The sequence below is a fragment of the Lepidochelys olivacea genome (assembly GCF_965140295.1).
Source record: "Lepidochelys olivacea isolate rLepOli2 genome assembly, chromosome: 1".
In the NCBI taxonomy this organism is placed as follows: Eukaryota; Metazoa; Chordata; order Testudines; family Cheloniidae; genus Lepidochelys; species Lepidochelys olivacea.
This window is the reverse complement of record NC_140411.1, coordinates 198,940,060-198,963,142: the sequence shown is the minus strand read 5'-3', so window position 1 is coordinate 198,963,142 and position 23,083 is coordinate 198,940,060. Positions and strand designations below refer to the sequence as shown.

The following is a 23,083-nucleotide window of genomic DNA, read 5'->3' as shown; positions in this document are numbered from 1 at the left end:
TCTTTACCTTGCATGCATGTGGCTTTACACCTGTATGTTTGAGCATATGTATTCTGAGAGCGTAGAGCTTGGGTAGAGTTCTTCCACATATATCACATATAAACTCCCGCTTAGTTCTGCCTTTCACTACTGACGCTCCCGTCTCTTCTATACTAGCTGTTGCAGTGCTCACTTCATTTTTTCGGGTATGTCGAACAAGGTGGGCACGCAGAGAGGCACCATACTGGAACTCTTTTTTACATAGCTAGGAAAGAAAATACATGGAGCTATAATGTGCATTATTTTCTTAAATTATTTCAAAACTGTTGAATTATCTTATTTTAAGAAACCCTTGAATAAAAGTTTCACATTTGTAAATAAAACATAAAATCACAGTAATATGATTAGCTACTCTATAAATCCAGCTATTAAAACTATAAATATGCATTACATCTCAACTTACTTTCAGGTAAGGTTCTTAATTTATTAGTTGTAAATATTAAAATAGTGCAGAGGCAACTACTGGCAGAAGCAGCTTTGCATTGGACCAGTTCCCAATAACATTCACTTCCAGACTTTTCTAAATCCATAAGACAAAAATAAATGTATGTGCTAATAGCAACATTAAGAGCAATTACCAACTCAGAGGAATTTTTGAAAAATTTACAAAGACAAACTTACCGGGCATTTATAATCTTTAGTTCTTTCATGTTTCAGTGTATGCATTATAAGCGAATAACGCCTCTGAAAAACCATCCCACATTCAGTGCATTTGATCTGAGCTTCCACTTCACTGTTCTCTGTGATATCTCTTTTGGGCTGCTTCATCTTCTTCCCTCTTTGCACTAACTTCATGGCAACCTAATTGGAAAACAATGATAGTTTCTAATAAAAAGTACTATGTTCTTTCAGTCTCACGCTTGCTTTTAAGCATCAACCTTCATTACTTTTAATATTACTATATAAGAGCTAGATATTATTACATTGGCAGTAACTACTTTAGTGTTAACAAATTGCTCTAAGTTTCTAGTACCTGTTTAAAAGCAAACTGAACCCACAATGATACTGCAGACCGTATGTTAAGAACAATGTTTTACCATAAACTGGATGCCACCTTAGTAAAATCTAGATAGAAGGTTCAATATCTGAGTTTTCAGTGCATATGCCTGCTTTGAAAAAGTGATTATTACAAATCAGAAATCTTTTGTTTTAGGAAAACCAAGTGACAGAGAACACAGCTTCCTCCACTTCAACTCCTCTGTTTCAGATGGAGTCAGCAAAATTATGTTCTTCACTCAAGTTCCCTTTTCAGTGTTTTTGCTTGCTTTTCTAAAATAAAATAGCCAGCTAAACCAGCTGGGCTAGTTTATTTTTACCAATCACTTAAAGAAAAGCTCTGTTTGAGAGATAGTAAGAAATACAAGACAGCTCCTGAAATTATTCTTACTCTCATTCTCCCAGTAGTAGTAAAGTCTAGGTAGGTATCACAAGTAAACTAGCTGAGAGACTGTCTCAGGACAGACTGTGCTCCGGTTTCTTTTCCTGAACTCTTTGCTGTCTGTGCAAATCCACATCTCTACCTAAATATGGGGCACATTCCATGGCTGAGAACATCAATCCTCCCAGTTCAATTTCAGCCTGAAGCAGATTAGCAGTTATCTCAATGGTGGAAACCCCTTTATGTCCACGTCTATATTTTAGGAGTCAGCCCAATGCAGCTACACTTAATACTAGCTACCAATTGCTAAACAGGGGCTATTACATTCTGTAGACAAGTCTCTGGAATGAAACTCCAGCACAGGCTGTGTTTTAAGAGAAAGTGTGATTCAAGTCTATGTATTGCCTTTGGCTTTTGAGAAGGAGAACAGCAGTGTGACAAAGACAGACCCGCTAAGTTTTTCAGCTGGTTAGTTTTTGGGTGAGGACAGATTGCTTGATTCACAAATAGTTATATGAAATATATGTTTAATACTTAATAAGAATGCCTAGTATAATAGAACAGGCACTTAAAAAAAATCAAATGCATAATCTGCTAGACCATAGTGTATGGGTGAACTGTCAGAGGGTCAGAATGCATTAAAAATATGGCAAGGCAATATGCTGATAATCTCCAGACAGCAAAGAGACATGTGGAATAGAAGAAGTTGAGTCTATGCCTGCTATGTGATGGTTCACAGGTCAGTAGGTCAGGTGTACAAAGATAGTCTGTAGTCCATGAGAAATGTATTTGGAGTAGTGAGGATAGAGGAAACTGGAGCAAGGTGGGTGGAGAAACTAGGACTGTCAATGAATCGCAGTTAACTCACGCGATTAACAAAAAAATTAATTGCAATTAATCAGTTTTAATTGCATTGTTAAACAATAGACTATTAACTGAAATTTATTAAATATTTTGGAGTTTTTCTACATTTTCAAATATATTGATTTTAATTACAACACAGAATAAAAAGTGTACTGTGCTCACTTTATTTTTATTACAAATATTTGCACCGTAAAAATGAAATGGTATTTTTCAATTCACTGCACTACAGTACCTGTATGAGATCTCTTTATCATGAAAGTGGAACTTACAAATGTAGATTTTTGTGTTACATAACTTAAAAATAATGTAAAACTTTAGAGCCTACAAGTCTGCTCAGTCCTACTTCTTGTTCAGCCAATTACTAAGACAAACAAGTTTGTTTATATTTATGGGAGATAATGCTGCCCATTTCTTATTTACAATGTCACCTGAAAGTGAGAATAGGTGTTCGCATTGTGCTCTTCTAGCCGGCATTGCAAGGTATGCTAAACATTCGTATGTCCCTTCATGCTTTGGCCACCATTCCAGAGGAAGCTTCCCATGCCGATGACAGTTATTTAAAAATAATGTGTTAATTAAATTTGGGTCCTGAACTCCTTGGGGAAGAATTGTGTCTCCTATTCTGTTTTACCCTCATTCTGCCATATATTTCATGCTATAGCAGTCTCAGATGATGACCCCGCACATGTTGTTCATTTTAAGAACACTTTTGCTGCAGATTTGCCAAAATGCAGATTTCCTCTGCTGTCAGTAAATATCTGCGAAACCCACTAGCAAAGTATAGCTGCTGCACAAGAAGGATAACAACCTCCTACTGCTACCACCACAGTTATTCTACTAGCTCAAGTGGCAGAGGACTGGGCTGTGGATCTTAAGGTTTCAATCCTATTGATGACTCATGTGGGGGTGGACTATGGTTCCATCTGATGAATTTTTTTTTCCAGTTTGCTCTTCTTAAACACTTAGGCACTCAAATACAAAGAAGTCTATATTAAAAGTATATTTAAAAAACTGCAAATTAAAACACTTGAGTTAGGAAATACCAGAATTAAGGTTGCACATACAATCTTAATTTGGCCCCCTTGTGCATATGCATCTTTGATAGTCTTTAATTAAATTACATGATCACATACTACTTTTTCCCCAAGACCCTTGTCTCATTCAGTGCACAGGACAGACTGCTCAGAAAAAGAATCAGAGCTGTGTAGTGAACGAAACTGTTGTCTGTATGACTCCCCATTTGTTACAGAATTTGGAAGGGCTGAATCGTGAATGTGGCATGGGACTGAAGGAAGAGAGGATGGTCTTATGATTAAGGCAACTGAATGTTGCCTAGGAAAATTGGAATCTATCCCTGCTTCTACCAGTTTCTATGTGATGCTAGGTAAGTCACTTAAACCAAACGTGTCAGGTTTTCACTGTCCCATATTCTGGGTGTTGAACTTGACACAAATGGGGCCAGATTTTCAAAAGAGCTTAGCATTCACAGTTGCAAGTGAAATAAATGGGAACTATGCTTGAAAATTGAAAAGTCTTAAAAAAAAAAAAAATTAAAAAAAAAATCAGTCCCCAAGTGTCTCAAGGCATTCAAAATTATGGGACACTTTTGACTGAGTAGGCTTTAACCTCCATGTCTTAGTTCCCCAACTGTTATATGGGAATAATACCACCACTTCACTTCAGAGATGTTGTTAAGATAAATTCATTAGTGTTTGTGAAGCACTTAGATACTACAGTGAGAGCTTCTATAGAAAAGCCCCAAGGGAAATTAATAATTCTGTATCCAATGCAGCATTTAGATGGTGCATGGTAAATAAGATCTTGGGATGCAAATTTTATTAAAAGAAATATTGAATTTAGTAAAAGCCGTCCATCCTGTGCTCTTTAAGAGAGGCAGTGGGTCCTGTGGAAAAAAAATGCATGTGACTATGTAATTGAAGACTGTATCATAATACATATACACACAAAAGGGTTGAATTAAGGTTGCCCATACAACCTTAATTTTGTCATTTCCTAATATGAGCGCTCAACTTTGCAACCTTAGAAGTTCTTCACTCAATTTCTTATGTAATCTATAAGTAGAATTGTCCCAATCTGCAAGCTTAATAGCAAGGCTGGCAATGCTCTGATTTAGGGCCACATTTAAGTACTATACAGTGATGCGACTAACAGTCTCAGACCTTTTCTCTCCTAAAATATACTTTATTTTCAAGCCTCCAAAATTTGGAGACTCATTGGTAAAATGGTCAGATGCATTTAAATAGCTGGCTTTCCCCACCCACATATACACACACCCCATCTAAAAATCTCTGTTTAAGGGAGCGCACACACCTGCAATTATGGCATAAAAAGGCACCAAAAATTACTCAAAATGAGCTGAATATTTTGAGCATATAAGATATATACTTCTATGTGCTGGAGCAACAGTAAATCTAAGACGGGGTTCTCACAAGAAATTTTTTGGTGGCATTAGAATGTGGCCACCAACTCTTGCTGGTGGCCGCTCTGACAATTTTTCCTAAAATATTTAATTAACTTTAGGAAAAACAAATAAATATGCACATATCCATGTCCAAATCATTGTAATTTATTTATGTAGGGTTTTTTTTCCAGACTCAATAATAAAAATAATATACAATTGTCTCTATTCTTTACTGGACCTAAACAGAATAGAAATAAAATAAAGTGCTTTGAATGTTTTTCTCTTTTTTGTTGTTGTTTCTTCTGTTTTTAGACTTGCTAGCTAGTAAGTCTGCTCCTGTGAAAACTGATATTTGTAGGTTTGTTAATATCGCTTTTCACAGCAGACTTACTCAGCCCTGGCAAGCAGGGGGAAAAATTAAGCTCTGAATGGAGGTGTGTGTAGGGAGGCAGCAGGGGGCCCTGGGCGATAGGGGGTGGAGGGCGAGCCTGGGGCTAGAGCCTGAAGCCCGGCAGCTGGAACCCGAAGCCCCATGGCCAGAGCCTGCCGCCCAAAGCCCCAGGGCTAAAGCCAGAAGCCCAAGCCCCATTGCCTCTGGGAAAGGAGGGAAAAACTCACACTGGCTGCCTGCTCCTCTAGTGTTTGTGGCTCCAGAGGGGGGCAGGGCCCAACCCCTACTGGTGGCCCCAGGGAAGGGGTGAATGCTTTGCCCCCCTCCTCCCCAGTCACTGCCCACGAGGTTGTGGCGGCAAGAAAAACCCTTGGTGGCCGCATTTGTGAAACGCCGACTAAGATCACCAGACTGCAAGAAATTTGGATATTGGTTGTTTTCACACAAATATCTGTCACATGTATTAGCAATTATTTTTATTCACACTAATGTTGTATTAACACTAAATAATATTTATCTGTCCAAGGTGTTGCTTAGAAGTTAAATGAAAGTGGTCTTTTTACATTATTTTGGGGGAAAAAAAAAAAGAAGATTTTCTTCCACTGAAAACTAGAGTATGGTTCTAAGAAAAAAAGATATTTCTCATACCTGCTGTATTGCTGATTTGGGGTTTGTCTTCCTATTCTGCAGCTTTTTCTCAATTCCCCTGTGCAATCTGATATATCCACCCTCACTAACAGAACGCTGACGAAGTTTGCTTTTATAAGTATCATCTTGGCTGCAGACGATGCTCTCAGGTTGTGACACTGGAGTGCCCTCCGAATTACATGGCCTGCCACGTTTTTGCTTAAGTGCTTCTAAAGACTCTTCGGAAGTGATTTCTGCATTTGCTGTGCTGCTCTCATTTTGATCGGCCTCAACTTCTGTCGCAGTGCATGTTTCCATCTCCTCTGCCACCGGAGGCTCAGACTGCATGACAGAAACAATGTTATTTGCAATGCTCTGTACCATTTCTATTTTTATTTCATTTCCAGTTGTTTCACTATAAACAGATTGTACTGTAGGCTCAGTTATATCCTCTGTAGGCTCTGAAGTCTGAGGGTCAGACTGCAGTGCTATTGCCTCCTCTTGTCCAGTACTGGGAGATGCTCCATTCATAGTTGCTACTACTTCACTGTTTACCACTTCCGTAGGTAAAGGCTGTTCAGCACTATCCACAGGCTGTGTTTCAACTGCATTCTGCTCCGGTAAACTCTGTGTAGACTCTACAGTGTGAATATTTCCCTTTTGGTACACTGTGATTTGTTTATCTTCCATCTGTTTGTGCACATTTTCACAGATTTCCAAGACCTCTGACATGAAGAGATGCCGGGCTAGCATGGCAACTTCTGCCATGCTACAGAAGTCAAAAGTTAACACTGAGGTATAAGCAAATTCCAGTAAAGGAAGGAAACTTGTCTTGCAAAAACCTGTATGGAGTAATACAAGAAGTGAGATTATAGAAAACAAATAGAGATCACCAAATTGTTCAAGCTAATCCGTAATGGACACCCCTTAATTTGGATGGGTCTCTGCTTTAGAGTAATGTCTATCAGCTAGCTGATGCAGCAGCTGCATATGGTTTCAATTAGTATCTCACTCATAGCAGAAGTGTTCTCCCAGCATGGAAGCCTGCAGATTCAAACACACTAGGATCACAATATTAAAATACAACTGAGGCAGTTCTCAACGAAGTTTTTTCTAAACTGCTTCTAAATAAAGTTTGGTACTGCTACCCTTTCTGAAATAGAAATCCTGGCCCTAAATTAATTGGTATCTTCTTGCTTTTCTTGCATGAAGGAAAAAGTGTAGGAGGAGTAAGATTAAAACTGATGTAGTAGAGGATTGAAGAAAGAGGAGAGAAAAGAGAGAGAAAGCGATAGGGGTTCAAGAGACTTATAGTGACTAACTTATTTTAAAATGTATATTTTTCCAACCACAATTATGAGAACCACTGTAACTTACCTTTGGGCAGCTTCTGGACTATCATGCTAAAAGTCAATTTGTTCATCCATCTAAACTACAGAAGGATAGGAATTGGAGAGGAAACAAGAAGAAAGGCCAGTACTAGTAGACCAACATACCAAGCATTCACCCATGTGCTATATACAATAACTTCTGTCATGAAAACACAGTTTTTGAAGCTTTATTAATATTCTCCTGGCTTCAAGAGACTTGAAGGGTCAAATTTTCTGCTGCCTATAGTTGTATAACATGGCCACTTGACCAAAAGCGTTTGCTCAGGCAAAAGAACTCTTCCAGAAGATAATAAACATTCCTTTATGTATTCAAGCATTTGCCTGCTTTTAAAGGCAATAAACCAATATGAAGAATGAACACAACTAAGCAGATTAAAAAATAGTTATTCAAAGCCTACACAAGAATTACTGGCTGATATTCTATGGCCTGTGTTATGCATAACGTCAGACTATATGATCACAACGGTTTCTTCTATCATAAAATCCAAAAAACCCACATCATTTCTAAATCAAGAAGTGAGCTCAAATGCTCAGTCTTCTTACATATTCAGAAGCTACTACACCATATTCACTAAGCCATACTTAACATTTTCTGCTTAAAATCTTTTGAAGTTAGAGCTTATTTACCTGAAAGATCCACTACTGCTTCATGACTGGACACAGCTCCCTTTTCGATGAAAAGCTCCCGGAAGTACTCACTATTGGCTGCCAAGACAGATTTGTGTGCTTTGTACTCTTCTCCTTCAATCAACAGAGTAACATCACAGAACTGATTGGAAAGCCTCTGTTGGTTCAGTTGGTTTAAAACTGACAGAGAATGTTTTGAAGAAGACTGCTTCACAAGGCCTTTACTATCAACCTGCCATAAACAAATCCATTACAAAGAGTTGCTTTATATTTATCTTTTTAAGCATTCATACTGAGCACTAGACATTTCTTCTTATCTGAAAAAAAGACAGGGTGGATAAAAATGAATTATTTAAAAAAAAAACAAAAAAATTGATTTTTTTAAATTTCAATCAGATTTTGTTGATAAAATGCTTTTTGAGGAAAAAACTTATCTAAAGATAGTTTTAATTAAGATACATTATAGCTCAAATATATCTCATCATGGAACAGGGATTATAAATTCTAATTGTATAGTATGAGACAATATATTCGTGTAATGTTTAAGAAAAGTTTTGTAAATGAATTCCAATAGTTCATGGATTAGGGACCCAATCTTATGGGGTTCCACAGGCTTCTGTATAGATTATTTAGATTAATCTTTCCATCTACCCAATGGGACTCAGTCTAGAAGATACCATCAGAGATGCTTAGTTTTGCAGTTCTCAAACTGTGGATTTGTGCCTCCAGAGATAACATGCTTGTTAACAGCAAAAATGTTTTTACATACATACATGAATAAATAGAAGTGAGAAATAACAGACCTCAACTCTATTGTCCCTCTGCAAATTTGTGTGCACAGAGTCGATCCCTTACCTCTCTCTAAAAGCGCAAAGTTTCAAAAAGTTCAATGAATAGAAGATTGTTGGGGGCTAAACAGACATGGACAAGTGGAAGAAGTCTTGAGATAAATGTGAGACGTGAAGGACATATGCTTGTTTTGTTAAAATATTATGTGTTTGCTGTTGAAGAAAAAAAATCCAGAATACTTAACGTTGTTGTGTTAGTTAAATAAAACAATTTAAATGTCTTTCTGGTGACATTCTCCTCCTAATACAGCGTGGCAAGAAAATCCTCCAAATATTTATGATTAACTTGTTGAATTGGAGATAGTTCACCATCCAATGACTTCATAAATATAATATCTGCTTCAATTACCTTTGCTAAATGAAATAACCAAACAATAATTCATTTTCTGATATAGCTGTAAAAGCAATCTGAAAAGTTTTCAAAATAAATCACTGTTTAAAAATGTATAGTGTGTACCTTCTAAAAATGAAACCTACATCTGAGTTGTGAAGATTATGTATTAAGGTTATAACAACCAAAAAGAATGCACTTTTACGTAGAAAACCATGATTAAGTCGAGTCCACCCTGAAAAAAAGATCAGCTCATCTGAAAAAAGCAAGACTTTTAATTAATTGTTTCAATTTGCTAACACTGTCCCTTTTAGACATTTATTTAAAGTTATACTCGCACAATGTGAAAACAGACAAAACGATAGAAACAAAGAAAAATATACAGAAATCAAAAACCTGTGGAACTTTTTTTTTTTTTAAATTCCTACACACACAATCATTTGTGAAACAAAAATGAAGAGTAGGGCGACAGAAAAACAGATATTTGGACACTCAGTTTCTAAACATTGCAATATGCTCTATTTTACTTGAACATTCAGGGAAATTTAGTATCAGATCATATTGCACTAGTAAGAGCTATGATAAATAATAATTTGATTAAGAGGGTTAAATTAACATCTTATAATTTTACAAGTAGATAAAATGCTACTTACAAATACAAGCTCATGTTTTGCTATTGGTTTCTTTTTCACAGGTTTTGGTGATGCAGCTGGGACTGATGCAGTGTTACTTAATTCATCATCTGTTTCATTACTGTCTTCATGAGATCTTGTGTCCAGTCCTAGTTCCTCCAGCATTTCAGAAGGATCTGACAGGGATCTAGAACGATCTAGCTTTTCCTGGCACTTACTACATTCTTTAATGTAATCTTTAACTTGCTTAAGAATACCTAAGGAAAAGTATTAATGAAAGCTTCATTAGTTAGTCATCTTTTTACGCTACACACGTGAGAAAGGGCAATCTGTCGTTTTACTGATGTATTACATCCATACTATTGTGTATTTATTGGGAAAAACAGGTCCAATTGTTTTTCTACACTTTCATTCTCTGGCTCCCGTTAGTCTATGTTTTCCCTTTCTAACTGAATATACATGACTACCATTATTGTATCCCAGCTGTTATCAGGAAATGGAGATGTACAACACCCTCCAGGATTGCCTGCATTATTTATAACTTATAAACATACCTCATCACCAGTACTGAATCCCCTCTTTTCACACAGCCAAATTCCATTTAACCAGGAAGATGAATCAATCACCAAGTCATTATTAAACCATTATCTCCACCAATGCTCCATTCTGTTGCCACACTACCAGGCTAGCTCAACCCAGTTTGTAAAGCCAGAAATAGCCCAAAAATTTAAAAAAAAAAAAAAAAAAAAATCTTTGTAATGAATAAGTCATTTAAAGGGAAAATATCTAGAGCTGGCCTAAAAATGGAAAGAGGTGGGGATGGGAATTCTTGAAAATGTTGTCAGTTTTTTTGGTTGCCATTTTACATCAAAACTGAATTTGCAAAATTTCAGCCAACTCTAATAAAATATCACAAACCATATGGAAAGAAGTTTACTCCCTACTTCACATAGTTTTCATTGGGACAAGAACAGTCTTAGACACTTCTTCAGAACCCTAGCTTTTGTTGCATTTATGTCAGATTAATTTAAAGAAAGTCTGCCCATTGGTTAGAACAGCACAAAAGCATTGAAAGATTCCTGAATTATACTTTCACCTGTCTGCAACTCACTGTTCCTCATACATCCCAATGATAAAATACCACATTAGACAGTTCACAAGTATGCAGATGCCTGACAGACATGTATGTTGCTGATGTCAAAGTTAAGGTTTTATTACAGTGTGAGGGTAAAGAATATAGCGTCTGAATTGTATAACTGTCAAAATGTTGAAGGTATATGGAGATGGTCAGTGAAATGATTAATGTGATGTATGAGGTTCAAGGTATGTTAAAAGAGGATAACTGTGTAAGTGGCCATTTTCATTGCTTTTAAGGGCTTGAGTGACTGGATGTTCTTTCCATTTAATCAACTGATTATTAACAGTTCGTTCATGGTGGAAGTACTGAAGATTATTAGACTTATTAGGTCAAACATCATTCCAGAAGGACTTGTGCATGACTGCTTCTTCCAATCTTACATTTATGTATCATTTAATTCCAAAGGAACCTAGCTTTACAACCTATGACACTGATCCTGCAACTGGCACTATGCATGTGGACCCATGTCCACATGGATACTTGTTGAAATTAATGAGGCTCCATGTGAGTTTAGGGCATCTGGGTGTAAACTATTCCCAATACTTCAACACCTGCAGCTGAGATGAGGCACCTGAATTAAGAGTACTTAGATTTAAATGTCTTAGGGCAGCTCCCAAGGCATTCTCATTACTTAAATACATCGCTCAAGGCTCTGAAAAATATTGTGCCCTGTGCGACATAGTTAGGCTGACTTAGCCCCCAACTCTAGATGCAGCTAGGTTGACAGATGGACTCTTCTGTCAACCTAGCGACTGCCTTTAGAGGGGGTGGATCTACTGTGCAGTTGTACCACTGTAGCACTCGTAGTGTAAACATACTCACAGTCTTCAATTCAAATTAATTTCTCCCGCTAGTGCAAAAAGAGAACCTGTGCCTGCTGACTTCAGAAGATCATGATGCAAAACCCAACTGTTTATGACAGGCCCAAAACTTGGGTAACTCAGAGTTAAGGTTGATGGGCAATCCTTCATACCCTTCCAGAATGTCAAATGTATGTATACTTAAGCCTGTGAACCAGGAAATACAGATTTCAGGCACATCCCAGCCCTGCCCCTCCCGAGCTAGTGATAGTCACTGAAAATTAACTGTAAGAATGCTTCATCCAAAGCTGTCCCATAATAAACAGATACGAGGAATGACTAAGCATTATTATTTCTATGGTAGTACTACCTAGGCATGGACCAAAATCCACCGTGCTAGTCACTGTACAAAAACAGAAAAATAGATGGACCAAGAGTTAACGGTGACCAGATATTCAACAAAATTAATATTAATAACAAGGGACGTAAGCCAAAATCGGGAAAGAACAGGTTAAAAACTATTTAGAGAAGTTGGATATATTTAAGCCAGAAGGGCTAGATGAAATTCATCCCAGAGTACTTAAGGAAGTAGTTGAAGCAATCTCGGAAATGTTAGCAATTATCTTCAAGAACTCATGGAGGATGGGTGAGGTCCCAAAGGCAAACCTAATATCCATCTTTAAAAGGGGGAACAAAGAGGACCTGCGGAATTATAGATGAGCCAGCCTAACTTTCATACCTGGAAAGATACTGGAACAAGTTATCAAACCACCATGTTATAAGCATCTAGACGACAATAGGGTTATAAGGAAGAGCCAACATGGATTTGTCAAGAACAAATCAAGCCAACCAAACTAATTTCTTTCTAGGTCTTTCCTCCCTGGCCTATTGAAAGGGGGTGAGAGGTGAAGAGAAGGGGAGAGAAGCAGTAGACATGACATATCTTGATTTTACTAATGTTTTAAACACATATGACACTCTCATAAGCAAACTAGGGAAACGTGGTCTAATTGAAAGACTGTACTCAAACAGTATTTATCAATGGTTCACTGTCAAACTTGACAGGCATATATAGTGGGATTCCACAATGGTCAGTCTTGGATCTGGTACTATTCAATGTTTTCATTAATGACTTTGGATAATGGAGTGGAGAGTATGCCAATAAAATCTGTGGATGACACCAAACTGGGAGAGGTTACAACTACTTTGGACGACAGTGGCTTGGCCCCGCTCCTGCCAGGGTGCTAGGTCAGGGGAGGCACCACATGGCTTGGCCCCGCTCCGGCGCGCCTATTCCAAGATCTGTTTCTAGAGTGGTAACAGCTAATGTAGACTCCATCATTTTGTATGTACAGTTGGGATTATGTTTTCTATGTTCATTACTCTGCATTTATCCATATTGAATTTCATTTGCTGTTTTGTTGCCCAGTCACCCAGTTTTATGAGATCCCTTTGTAACTCTTTGCCGTCAGCTTTGGACTTAACTATCTTGAATAATTTTGTATTGTCTACAAACTTTGCAACCTTCACGATTTATCCCTTTTTCCAGATTATTTATGAATATGTTGAATACAACCGGCCCCAGTGCAGCTCCTTGCAGGACCCTTTGCTCGTTTCTTCTCTCCACTGTGAAAACTAATCATTTATTCCTATCCTTTGTCTCCTATCTTCCTTCCCTCTTACTCATCACTGCCTGCTTTGCTTAAGAGTCTTTGATGAGGGACTTTGTCAAAAGCTTTCAGAAAGCCCAGGTACACTATATCCAGTGGATTCCCCCTTGTTCACATTTGCTGACCCCCTCAAAGAATTCTATGGGATTGGTGAGGCATGATTTCCCTTCAAAAAAGCTTTTTTGACTCTTCCCCAACATATCATGTTAATCTATGTGTCTGATAATTCTATTCTTTATTATAGTTTCAACCAATTAGCCCTGTCCTGAAGTTAAGCTTGCTGGCCTGTAATTGCCAAGATCACCTCTAGAACATTATAAAAAATTGGTGTTACATTAGCTTGTCTCAGGTCACCAGGTGCAGAGGTTGATTTAAGTAATAGCTTATATACCGCAGTTAATTGTTCGGCAATTTCATATGCAAGTTCCTTTGGCACTCTTTACTGAATACTATCAGGTTCGGGACCTTTTACTATTTACTAATTTGTTCTAAAACCTTCTTTATTGACACCTCAATCTAGGTCAATTCCTCAGATCAGTTACCGAAAAAGAATGAATCAGTCACGGGAATCTCCCTCACATCCTCTTTAGTGAAATCCGATGCAAAAATCTGTTTTGCCGCTCAACAATGGCCTTGTCTTTCTTGAGTCCCCCTTTAATACCTCAAAAAGAAAAGGAGTACTTGTGGCACCTTAGAGACTACCCAATTTATTTGAGCATAAGCTTTTGTGAGCTACAGCATCCGATGAAGTGAGCTGTAGCTCACGAAAGCTTATGCTCAAATAAACTGGTTAGTCTCTAAGGTACCACAAGTACTCCTTTTCTTTTTGCGAATACAGACTAACAGGGCTGCTACTCTGAAACCTGTTTAATACCTCAATCATCCATTGGCCCCACTGACTGTTTGACAAGCATCCTGCTTCTAACGTAGTTAACATGCTAGTAACGGTGTAGCCAATCCCTGGCCCCTGCCTGACAGATGCCCCAGGCTCTGTGGCACACAGCTCACCAGGCCGCTCAGCTACTTGGGCTGGGGAGCACCGCTGGGGTTCGCACACACCCTCCAGGGATTGGCGGGCTCCCCAGCGGAGCCCCGCCCAAACACGCGGGCTGGCTCCCGCGGCCAGCTGCATATCGCGCCCCACCTACCCCATTGGGCGGGTTGCACGTGCGGCGGCAGAGCGAGGGAGCCGCGCAGGACCGTCCCCAGGTGCCCTTCTCCCCTGCCCATTTTCCCCGAGCGGGCTCAGCGCGCGGCTGCGAGAGATCGGCCCCGGCCGGGCGCCTCCCACCACGCGACCCCGCTCCCCACCTCCGGCTGCGGCGGGGCTGAGCCACGCCGCTGTCCCCGGGGCCCCGCCTCACCTCTCCACCAGTATCGCTGCGAGAGCCCCTGCCAGGTCTGCAGGCGGGTGCGGTGGGCGCCGTCCGGGCCGAGGTGGGCGGCGCGGATGAGGCGGGCGCGGCGCTCGGCCTGCAGCACCACCTCGAGCTCGGCGAAGCGCTGCTGGTCCCGCTGCCGCCGCTGGTAGTAGAGGGTCCCGTCGCGCACCACGTAGCAGGCGGCCGCCTTGCGGATCTTGCGCTTGGCGTTACCCTCCGTGCCGGGCGCGTAGGGCTCCCGCTCGTTGGTCAGGTAGCGCAGGATGGCCAGGTAGCTCTCCTCGCTGGACATGGCGCCGCCGGGCTGGGCGGGACCGGCTCCGCGGGTGCCGGGGGCGACGGGGCCCCTGCCGAGCCAGGCCCCCGCTTTCCTCCGCGGGGCGCCTCAGCCGCGCGCCCCGGGTAGGGGCAGCTGGGCCCCCGCCTCCGCACCCAGCCCCTAGGGAGCTGTGGGGCGTCTCCGGCGCTCAGCGTAGAGGAGGGCCCTGGGGCGTCTCCCCGAGAGCTGGGGGGTCCCGTGGCCAGTCACTGAGGGGCGCCCCAGCCCCTCGGGCAGCGGGGGGCGCTACCAGGTGTCCGCGCGGCCGGGGGCCCGGCAGAGCATGCGCCGCTGGGGGGGAGGGGGCGAGAGACGCCGATCCGCGGGTACGCGCTACGAGGCAACCTGGCCAGCCGTTGGGCAGGCGGTGGGAGGCTGAAGGCAGCGGCCCCCCTGGGCAGCGGGTCCAGAGGGAGCTGGGCCCGGGGGGGGAACTGGAGTTTCCCAGCCAGCGGCGGCGGGAGGGAGGGAGAAGCTCGGGCAGCAGCAACGGAAAGACAAAATGGCTGCTGCACAAACGGAAGTGAGGTCAGAAGCCTGAGCGCAGGGGAGGGGCTCAAGGAGGTAGCTGCGGCGGGGGTGCCTCGAGAGTGCAACGTGTATTGCGGGGCGCCATCCTAGAATCGGACGAAAGCGCCAAAGGGCTGAGGTTGGGACGTCGCCATTTTAGAACAGGGCAAGGAGTGCGCCGCTGAGTTCTGGTTGCTACTGTCTTAGAACACAGCGAAAAAGCGCCGAAGTGGGGGTCGGAGCGCCGCCATCTTGAACTAGGGCAAAACCTCTCCTTAGCCTGGGAGGCGTAAATTACAGGAGCAGCCATCTTGAAATAGGGCAAAGCTCGTTTCGCCAAAATACTGAACTGCCCTTTATAGGTTTCAGAGTAACAGCTGTGTTAGTCTGTATTCGCAAAAAGAAAAGGAGTACTTGTGGCACCTTAGAGACTAACCAATTTATTTGAGCATGAGCTTTCCTGAGCTACAGCTCACTTCATCGGATGCATACTGTGGAAACTGCAGCAGACTTTATATACACACAGAGAATATGAAACAATACCTCCTCCCACCCCACTGTCCTGCTGGTAATAGCTTATCTAAAGTGATCATCAGGTTGGGCCATTTCCAGCACAAATCCAGGTTTTCTCACCCTCCACCCCCCCCACACAAATTCACTCTCCTGCTGGTGATAGCCCATCCAAAGTGACAACTCTTTACACAATGTGCATGATAATCAAGGTGGGCCATTTCCAGCACAAATCCAGGTTTTCTCATCCCCCTCCCAAAAACCACACACACAAACTCACTATCCTCCTGGTAATAGCTCATCCAAAGTGACCATTCTCCCTACAATGTGCATGATAATCAAGGTGGGCCATTTCCAGCACAAATCCAGGTTTTCTCACATCCCCCCACCCCCATACACACACAAACTCACTCTCCTGCTGGTAATAGCTCATCCAAACTGACCACTCTCCAAGTTTAAATCCAAGTTAAACCAGAACATCTGGGGGGGTAGGAAAAAACAAGAGGAAATAGGCTACCTTGCATAATGACTTAGCCACTCCCAGTCTCTATTTAAGCCTAAATTAATAGTATCCAATTTGCAAATGAATTCCAATTCAGCAGTTTCTCGCTGGAGTCTGGATTTGAAGTTTTTTTGTTTTAAGATAGCGACCTTCATGTCTGTGATTGCGTGACCAGAGAGATTGAAGTGTTCTCCGACTGGTTTATGAATGTTATAATTCTTGACATCTGATTTGTGTCCATTTATTCTTTTACGTAGAGACTGTCCAGTTTGACCAATGTACATGGCAGAGGGGCATTGCTGGCACATGATGGCATATATCACATTGGTGGATGTGCAGGTGAACGAGCCTCTGATAGTGTGGCTGATGTTATTAGGCCCTGTGATGGTGTCCCCTGAATAGATATGTGGGCACAGTTGGCAACGGGCTTTGTTGCAAGGATAAGTTCCTGGGTTAGTGGTTCTGTTGTGTGGTATGTGGTTGTTGGTGAGTATTTGCTTCAGGTTGCGGGGCTGTTTGTAGGCAAGGACTGGCCTGTCTCCCAAGATTTGTGAGAGTGTTGGGTCATCCTTTAGGATAGGTTGTAGATCCTTAATAATGCGTTGGAGGGGTTTTAGTTGGGGGCTGAAGGTGACGGCTAGTGGCGTTCTGTTATTTTCTTTGTTAGGCCTGTCCTGTAGTAGGTAACTTCTGGGAACTCTTCTGGCTCTATCAATCTGTTTCTTTACTTCTGCAGGTGGGTATTGTAGTTGTAAGAGAGCTTGACAGAGATCTTGTAGGTGTTTGTCTCTGTCTGAGGGGTTGGAGCAAATGCGGTTGTATCGCAGAGCTTGGCTGTAGACGATGGATCGTGTGGTGTGGTCAGGGTGAAAGCTGGAGGCATGGAGGTAGGAATAGCGGTCAGTAGGTTTCCGGTATAGGGTGGTGTTTATGTGACCATTGTTTATTAGCACTGTAGTGTCCAGGAAGTGGATCTCTTGTGTGGACTGGACCAGGCTGAGGTTGGTGGTGGGATGGAAATTGTTGAAATCATGGTGGAATTCCTCAAGGGCTTCTTTTCCATGGGTCCAGATGATGAAGGTGTCATCAATATAGCGCAAGTAGAGTAGGGGCTTTAGGGGACGAGAGCTGAGGAAGCGTTGTTCTAAATCAGCCATAAAAATGTTGGCATACTGTGGGGCCATGCGGGTCCCCCTAGCAGTGCCGCTGATCTGAAGGTATACATTGTCCCCAAATGTGAAATAGTTATGTGTAAGGACAAAGTCACAAAGTTCAGCCACCAGGTTAGCCGTGACATTATCGGGGATAGTGTTCCTGACGGCTTGTAGTCCATCTTTGTGTGGAATGTTGGTGTAGAGGGCTTCTACATCCATAGTGGCCAGGATGGTGTTATCAGGAAGATCACCGATGGATTGAAGTTTCCTCTGGAAGTCAGTGGTGTCTCGAAGGTAGCTGGGAGTGCTGGTAGCGTAGGGCCTGAGGAGGGAGTCTACATAGCCAGACAATCCTGCTGTCAGGGTGCCAACGCCTGAGATGATGGGGCGCCCAGGATTTCCAGGTTTATGGATCTTGGGTAGTAGATAGAGTATCCCAGGTCGGGGTTCCAGGGGTGTGTCTGTGCGGATTTGATCTTGTGCTTTTTCAGGAAGTTTCTTGAGTGCTCACTGAGTCCATCACCGACTCTCCCGTCTGTAAGGTGAGTGATGGCTGTGCGCAATTCATTTCCACTCAGCCTTGTGGCTGTGTTTGGTTATTTTCAGAGCGGTTGAGATCACGAAGCAACGCAATATTTTGGCGTTATGTACCTCACCTCGTACATAAAAGCATCCCCCATTATGTTCAAATAGCACTGTAACCTTAAATGAGGGTTGCCAGCCCCAAGCAATCAAAAATCATGAGATTTTAAAACATACATATTGTGTTCCTTATATTTGTCCTTTGGTTGCTGAACCATTGCAACTGCAAGGGCTATTTTTAAGGAAGCTACAATTTTCATGCAATCTCTTTGATTCCACAAGCTGGAGTTTAAAAGCACCAAATATTAAAGTAATAACAGTTGGCAATATTGCATGATGCAGAATGTGTTTACCAGCCCAACATGTCCTTGTGTCCCATTGCTCACCATCACACCAAAACCTTTTTTTTGGTGGTGGTTCTCAGTGATAGCTGCCAAAAGTGAAAAACCGGGTCCTTCACTCGCTCCAGGTCTTCGGCGGCACTTTGGCGGCTGGTCCTTCACTCGCTCTGGGTCTTTGGCGGCACTGAAGGATCCGCTGCCGAAGTCCCTGAGCGAGTGAAGGACCCGCCGCCAAAGACCTGGAGCACCGCCGGGTGAGTAAAAATTGCCTAAAGTTAACCATGTGCTTGAGTGTTTTCTTGTTACAGCATTCAAAAGCTTTCCAGTTGCCTCACAGCACGCTGTCTGGTTCCTTGTATTCTTTAACAACCGGTTCTAAACCGGCTTCAAAATTTAACAACCGGTTTGCGCAAACTGGTGCGAACCGGCTCCAGCTCACCACTGGTGGTTCTGAAAGTGATTTCAGGACCCATAACTAATCCCACAAAGCAGCAATGGTAAACTGTAGGATCACCTCTGTTAATATAATACCAGGAATTAAGGATTGGTGACAATCCTTGACCAGGGTGAAGGGATTTATATTATCAAATTATATTAAAAACTATTCTGGTAGTGGAAAGTCCAGTCGACTCCATAATTGGCTGTGGGTTTTTGTTGGTTTTATCTGGAGAAGCAGTAACCTCAGCAACTAGCAGACCAACTAAATTGTTGCTTTTTTCCAAAATAATTTTTAGCCGTAGGAACCAGAAGAACATTTTGAACTCGATTTTCATGTTATCTGGGGTTATCTATTCTAAAATAAAGTTTGCAAATTAAAACAAGGGAGACAAGGAAAGTGCCCAGTTTCTTAAAATCATTTGTATCTATGAAAGCAGAATATACAGCCAGTAATATGGTCCTGATCTTTCAATTGGATCTGCATTAATTGATCTTCGTTGCAATCTGGATGGAAACTAAAGAATCAAGATCTTTGTAAGAAACTCATTCAGGTGTGATACTTATTCAAGTATAAATCCTTTCAGCATTCCCAAAAATTGATTTGAAAGATCAATTATTTGCTGAGCGGAGGCTGCAATCAAACTATGATCTGCATTTCTGAAATATCCATATCATCATGGGGTTCCACAAGCAGGGGTGCTGGAACAGTTTTTATAGTGGAGGTCCTGATCATGGAAACTATGTATTTGGTGTCTGTTATTTCTACTTCAAGCCAGGGGGTGCAGCAGCACCCCCAACATCCCTAGTTCCAGTACCACTGTTCATTAGGATCAGTTCTCTCTCTGGTTCTTTTCAACATCTATATGTAAACACAGATGAACTGGTCAGACAACAAATACTCAAGTGCCAGCAATATGTAGATGACACACAGCTCTACCTATACTTCACCATACCACTACCACCAGGATGGTCAATATTTGAATGAGTTCAGCTCATGGATGAAGAACAACTGGCTGAAACTGAACCCGAGCAAAACAGAAGTGTTGCTGGTGGGCAGAGTAAAGTATTTTGAGGCATTTGCAGCCATGATACAGTCTTCTTTGATTCAAGGTTCACATCCACAGTTGGTCAATTCAGTCCATAGTCTAGGGGAACTCTTGGATTCCTCACTGATGCTGAGCCTTCACTTTGCAACAGTTGCAGGTAATACAAGACCTGGACTCAGTTATTCATGTTTTCATCATCTGTTTGCTATACTACAGCAATGTGATATAATTGGACATGAAATCTTCAGCACTTAGGAAACTCCAACTAGTACAAAACGCTGCCGTACATCTCCACAACACAGGCTACCGTGAGTGCATCATGCCTATTCTCAGTTCGCTGCACCGCTTCCCATAAAATGTCATGTCCACCAAATAACAAATCATCCACTCAGTGTGCAGTGGCAGTCAAGAAAGCGAACAGAATGTTGGGAATCATTAAGAAAGGAATAGATAATAAGACAGAAAATATCATATTGCCTCTATATAAATCCATGGTATGCTCACATCTTGAATACTGCATGCAGATGTGGTCATCCCATCTCAAAAAAGATATATTGGAATTGGAAAAGGTTCAGGAAAGGGCAACAAAAATGATTAGGGGTATAGAACGGCTTCCATATGAAGAGAGATTAATCAGACTGGGACTTTTCAGCTTGGAAAAGAGACGATTAAGGGAGGATATGATTGAGGTCTATAAAATCATGACTGGTGTGGAGAAAGTAAATCAGGAGAAGAACTAGGGGTCACCAAATGTAATGAATAGGCAGCAGATTTAAAACAAACAAAAGGTAGTATTTCTTCACACAACGCACAGTCAACCTGTGGAACTCCTTGCCAGAGAATGTTGTGAAAGCCAAGACTATAACAGGGTTTGAAAAAGAACTAGATAAATTCATGGAGGATAGGTCCATCAATGGCTATTAGCCAGGATGGGCAGGGATGGTGTCCCAGTCTCTGTTTGCCAGAAGCTGGGAATGAGCGACAGGGGATGGATTGCTTGATGATTACCTGTTCTGTTCATTCCCTCTGGGGCACCTGGTATTGGCCACTGTCAGAAGACAGGATACTGAGCTAGATGGACCTTGGGTCTGACCCAGTATGGCCATTCTTATGTTCAAGATCTGTATAGGCAGAAGGGTGTTACCTTTGCTTGGTAACTTGGAATTCTTTTTTAGCTAGACTGGGAGAGAGAAAGAGGTTTGATTCATATGCAAATTATGAGAGATTCTTGCCCAGTTGATTAACAATATTCTCATTTATCCATTTTAGTTTCTATTCTTAGGGAGAGGAACTCTGACTTTGGCTATCTTTGGATCCTTAGACAAAGTATCACACATAATGTAAATCATTTTCATATTGTCACGTAGTTATTAATCATTCAAGGAACATCTGTTCTCTGTATCCCTTATATATCCCTCCTCGTGATGATGGAAGGATCCCTCCTAGGAAAATTCTGGCATCCCAGCATAAACTTCACAAATATACTCTTGAGTTGCATGTCTATCTAATAAACAAATTACTGCGGTTGGAAAGAAAGTCTGTATATTGCTCCATTTCTGTTCAGGGAAGATTATTCTGACTATAGACTACAGCCACAGCTGATATTGCAGTGACTCCTACCAGTACAAGCACATAGAAAGTCTTATAGAAGCTTTAGATGCCATTGGGCCCTTGAAGAATACAGGAAGTAGTTCATCATCCACATTTTCCTATCCATGTTGCAATGGTGATCCAACATCTGGTTTGCCTGTGTGTGAAAACATCCAATTCTTCGTTTGCCAAGATGCTCTTTTGACATGCTCTTCAAAACTGTCATCACCTGGTGCGAGTTTGGCCAGTGAATTGCCCTTTTTGAGGGCTTGATTGAGGCACATGCAGTGGGTCACCTTTTCTTTCTCGCTGTGGTCATACAGCACTGCTGCTAACTTTCTTGCTGCAGATATTGTGGCTTGCCCCTCACTCTCCCCCAATTTGACAAGATCTCCGAAGTGGTAACCTCCCTTTGCTTTGAAATTAAACACAGTCACATCACGTGTACAGCAGAAAGTATGTTGCAGAAGTCGGGAGTGAATGCACCACAAATTTCACCCACACGTGTGAAGCAAAGCTTGTCAGTTGTGCTGGTAATGGTGCCTGTTTCAATCCACATGTTATCTATGTGTTCCATTTTTGGAAAAGAGTGAACAGCAAGGACCAAAACATTTGTGTGACCTTATTATGTGTCTTTTGACACCCAAAAGACCCAAAAGCCATATTGGCCTATACAGCCTCCAGAAGCATCTTTGTGTCCGCTTCTCAATACTATACAAGTCTTGGGCTTCTTCCACACATCTGCTGGTGATGAAATTTACTATTGCATAATTGGAAAAGTCAGTGCTTAATTTGTGCCAGGGTTGAGTCCTAGCACCTCTAGGGTTGGCCGTTCATAACCCTGGGACCTCTGGACTTGTTGCTTCAGTTATGAAGGTAAAAAAATTGCTTGAGCCGTGGCACCTCTTTCATTACAAATTAAGGACTGAGAAAAGCCTCCATATGGAGTGCTTGTGTGGTATTTTGAACCATATATTCAAAGAGAAGTTTTACAAGCAACTGCTTATTGGATGCCACATTTAGAAACTTTTTCCTTTGGAGGCACAGGGCATCCACCAATCATCTGGAATTTTTTTTTAATCCAACCTTAGATCCTGCAGTCTTTCTGTACTTTTCACAGAGTTACTGTTGTCATATCTGTCAAAGACTTTAGTTACATAATTAGATTTGTCAAATTCTTTTAGGACCTGCCTCAAGTCCTCAGCAGCCAATTCATCAAATATGTGGAATTTGTCTCCAGACATCATTTGTAGGACAGCCATGCCATCTCTGATGTACACTGTGGTTTCTTTGTTGCATGCTTTAGCTCATGGGATCTTTCAGCTTGAGCTTCCAGCTGATGCCCAATTCCGCTTTGTCCGTTCTTCTCATTGTTCTGTCAGCCTGGAAGAGGGACATAGGTACAGGGTCTATTGAGCGCTATTGAAACATAATTACTGCATCTTGCTAAGGACAGGGCTCTGCAGAAAACAGTTTCTGGACTGGTAATTACTGTGACCTCCCTTGCCAGACTTAAATTTGGTCTTCTTGCCCACGTCACCAAATATTTTG

General features: G+C 41.8%; 1 protein-coding gene across 1 annotated transcript in view; it reads right to left on the bottom strand.

Moving 5' to 3' along the window:
- Positions 1-15,352, bottom strand: part of ZBTB11 (zinc finger and BTB domain containing 11) — a 30,485-nt gene extending 15,133 nt beyond the window's left edge. Inside the window, exons 1-6 of the mRNA XM_084652355.1 lie at positions 14,523-15,352; positions 9,572-9,807; positions 7,740-7,971; positions 5,743-6,563; positions 661-840; positions 8-244 (exon numbers count right to left, since the gene is read on the bottom strand). Coding sequence (XP_084508481.1) covers positions 8-244; positions 661-840; positions 5,743-6,563; positions 7,740-7,971; positions 9,572-9,807; positions 14,523-14,832 — 2,016 coding nt within the window. The 5' untranslated portion in view covers positions 14,833-15,352. The remainder of the gene's footprint in view (positions 1-7; positions 245-660; positions 841-5,742; positions 6,564-7,739; positions 7,972-9,571; positions 9,808-14,522) is intronic.
- Positions 15,353-23,083: the final 7,731 nt, after the last annotated feature.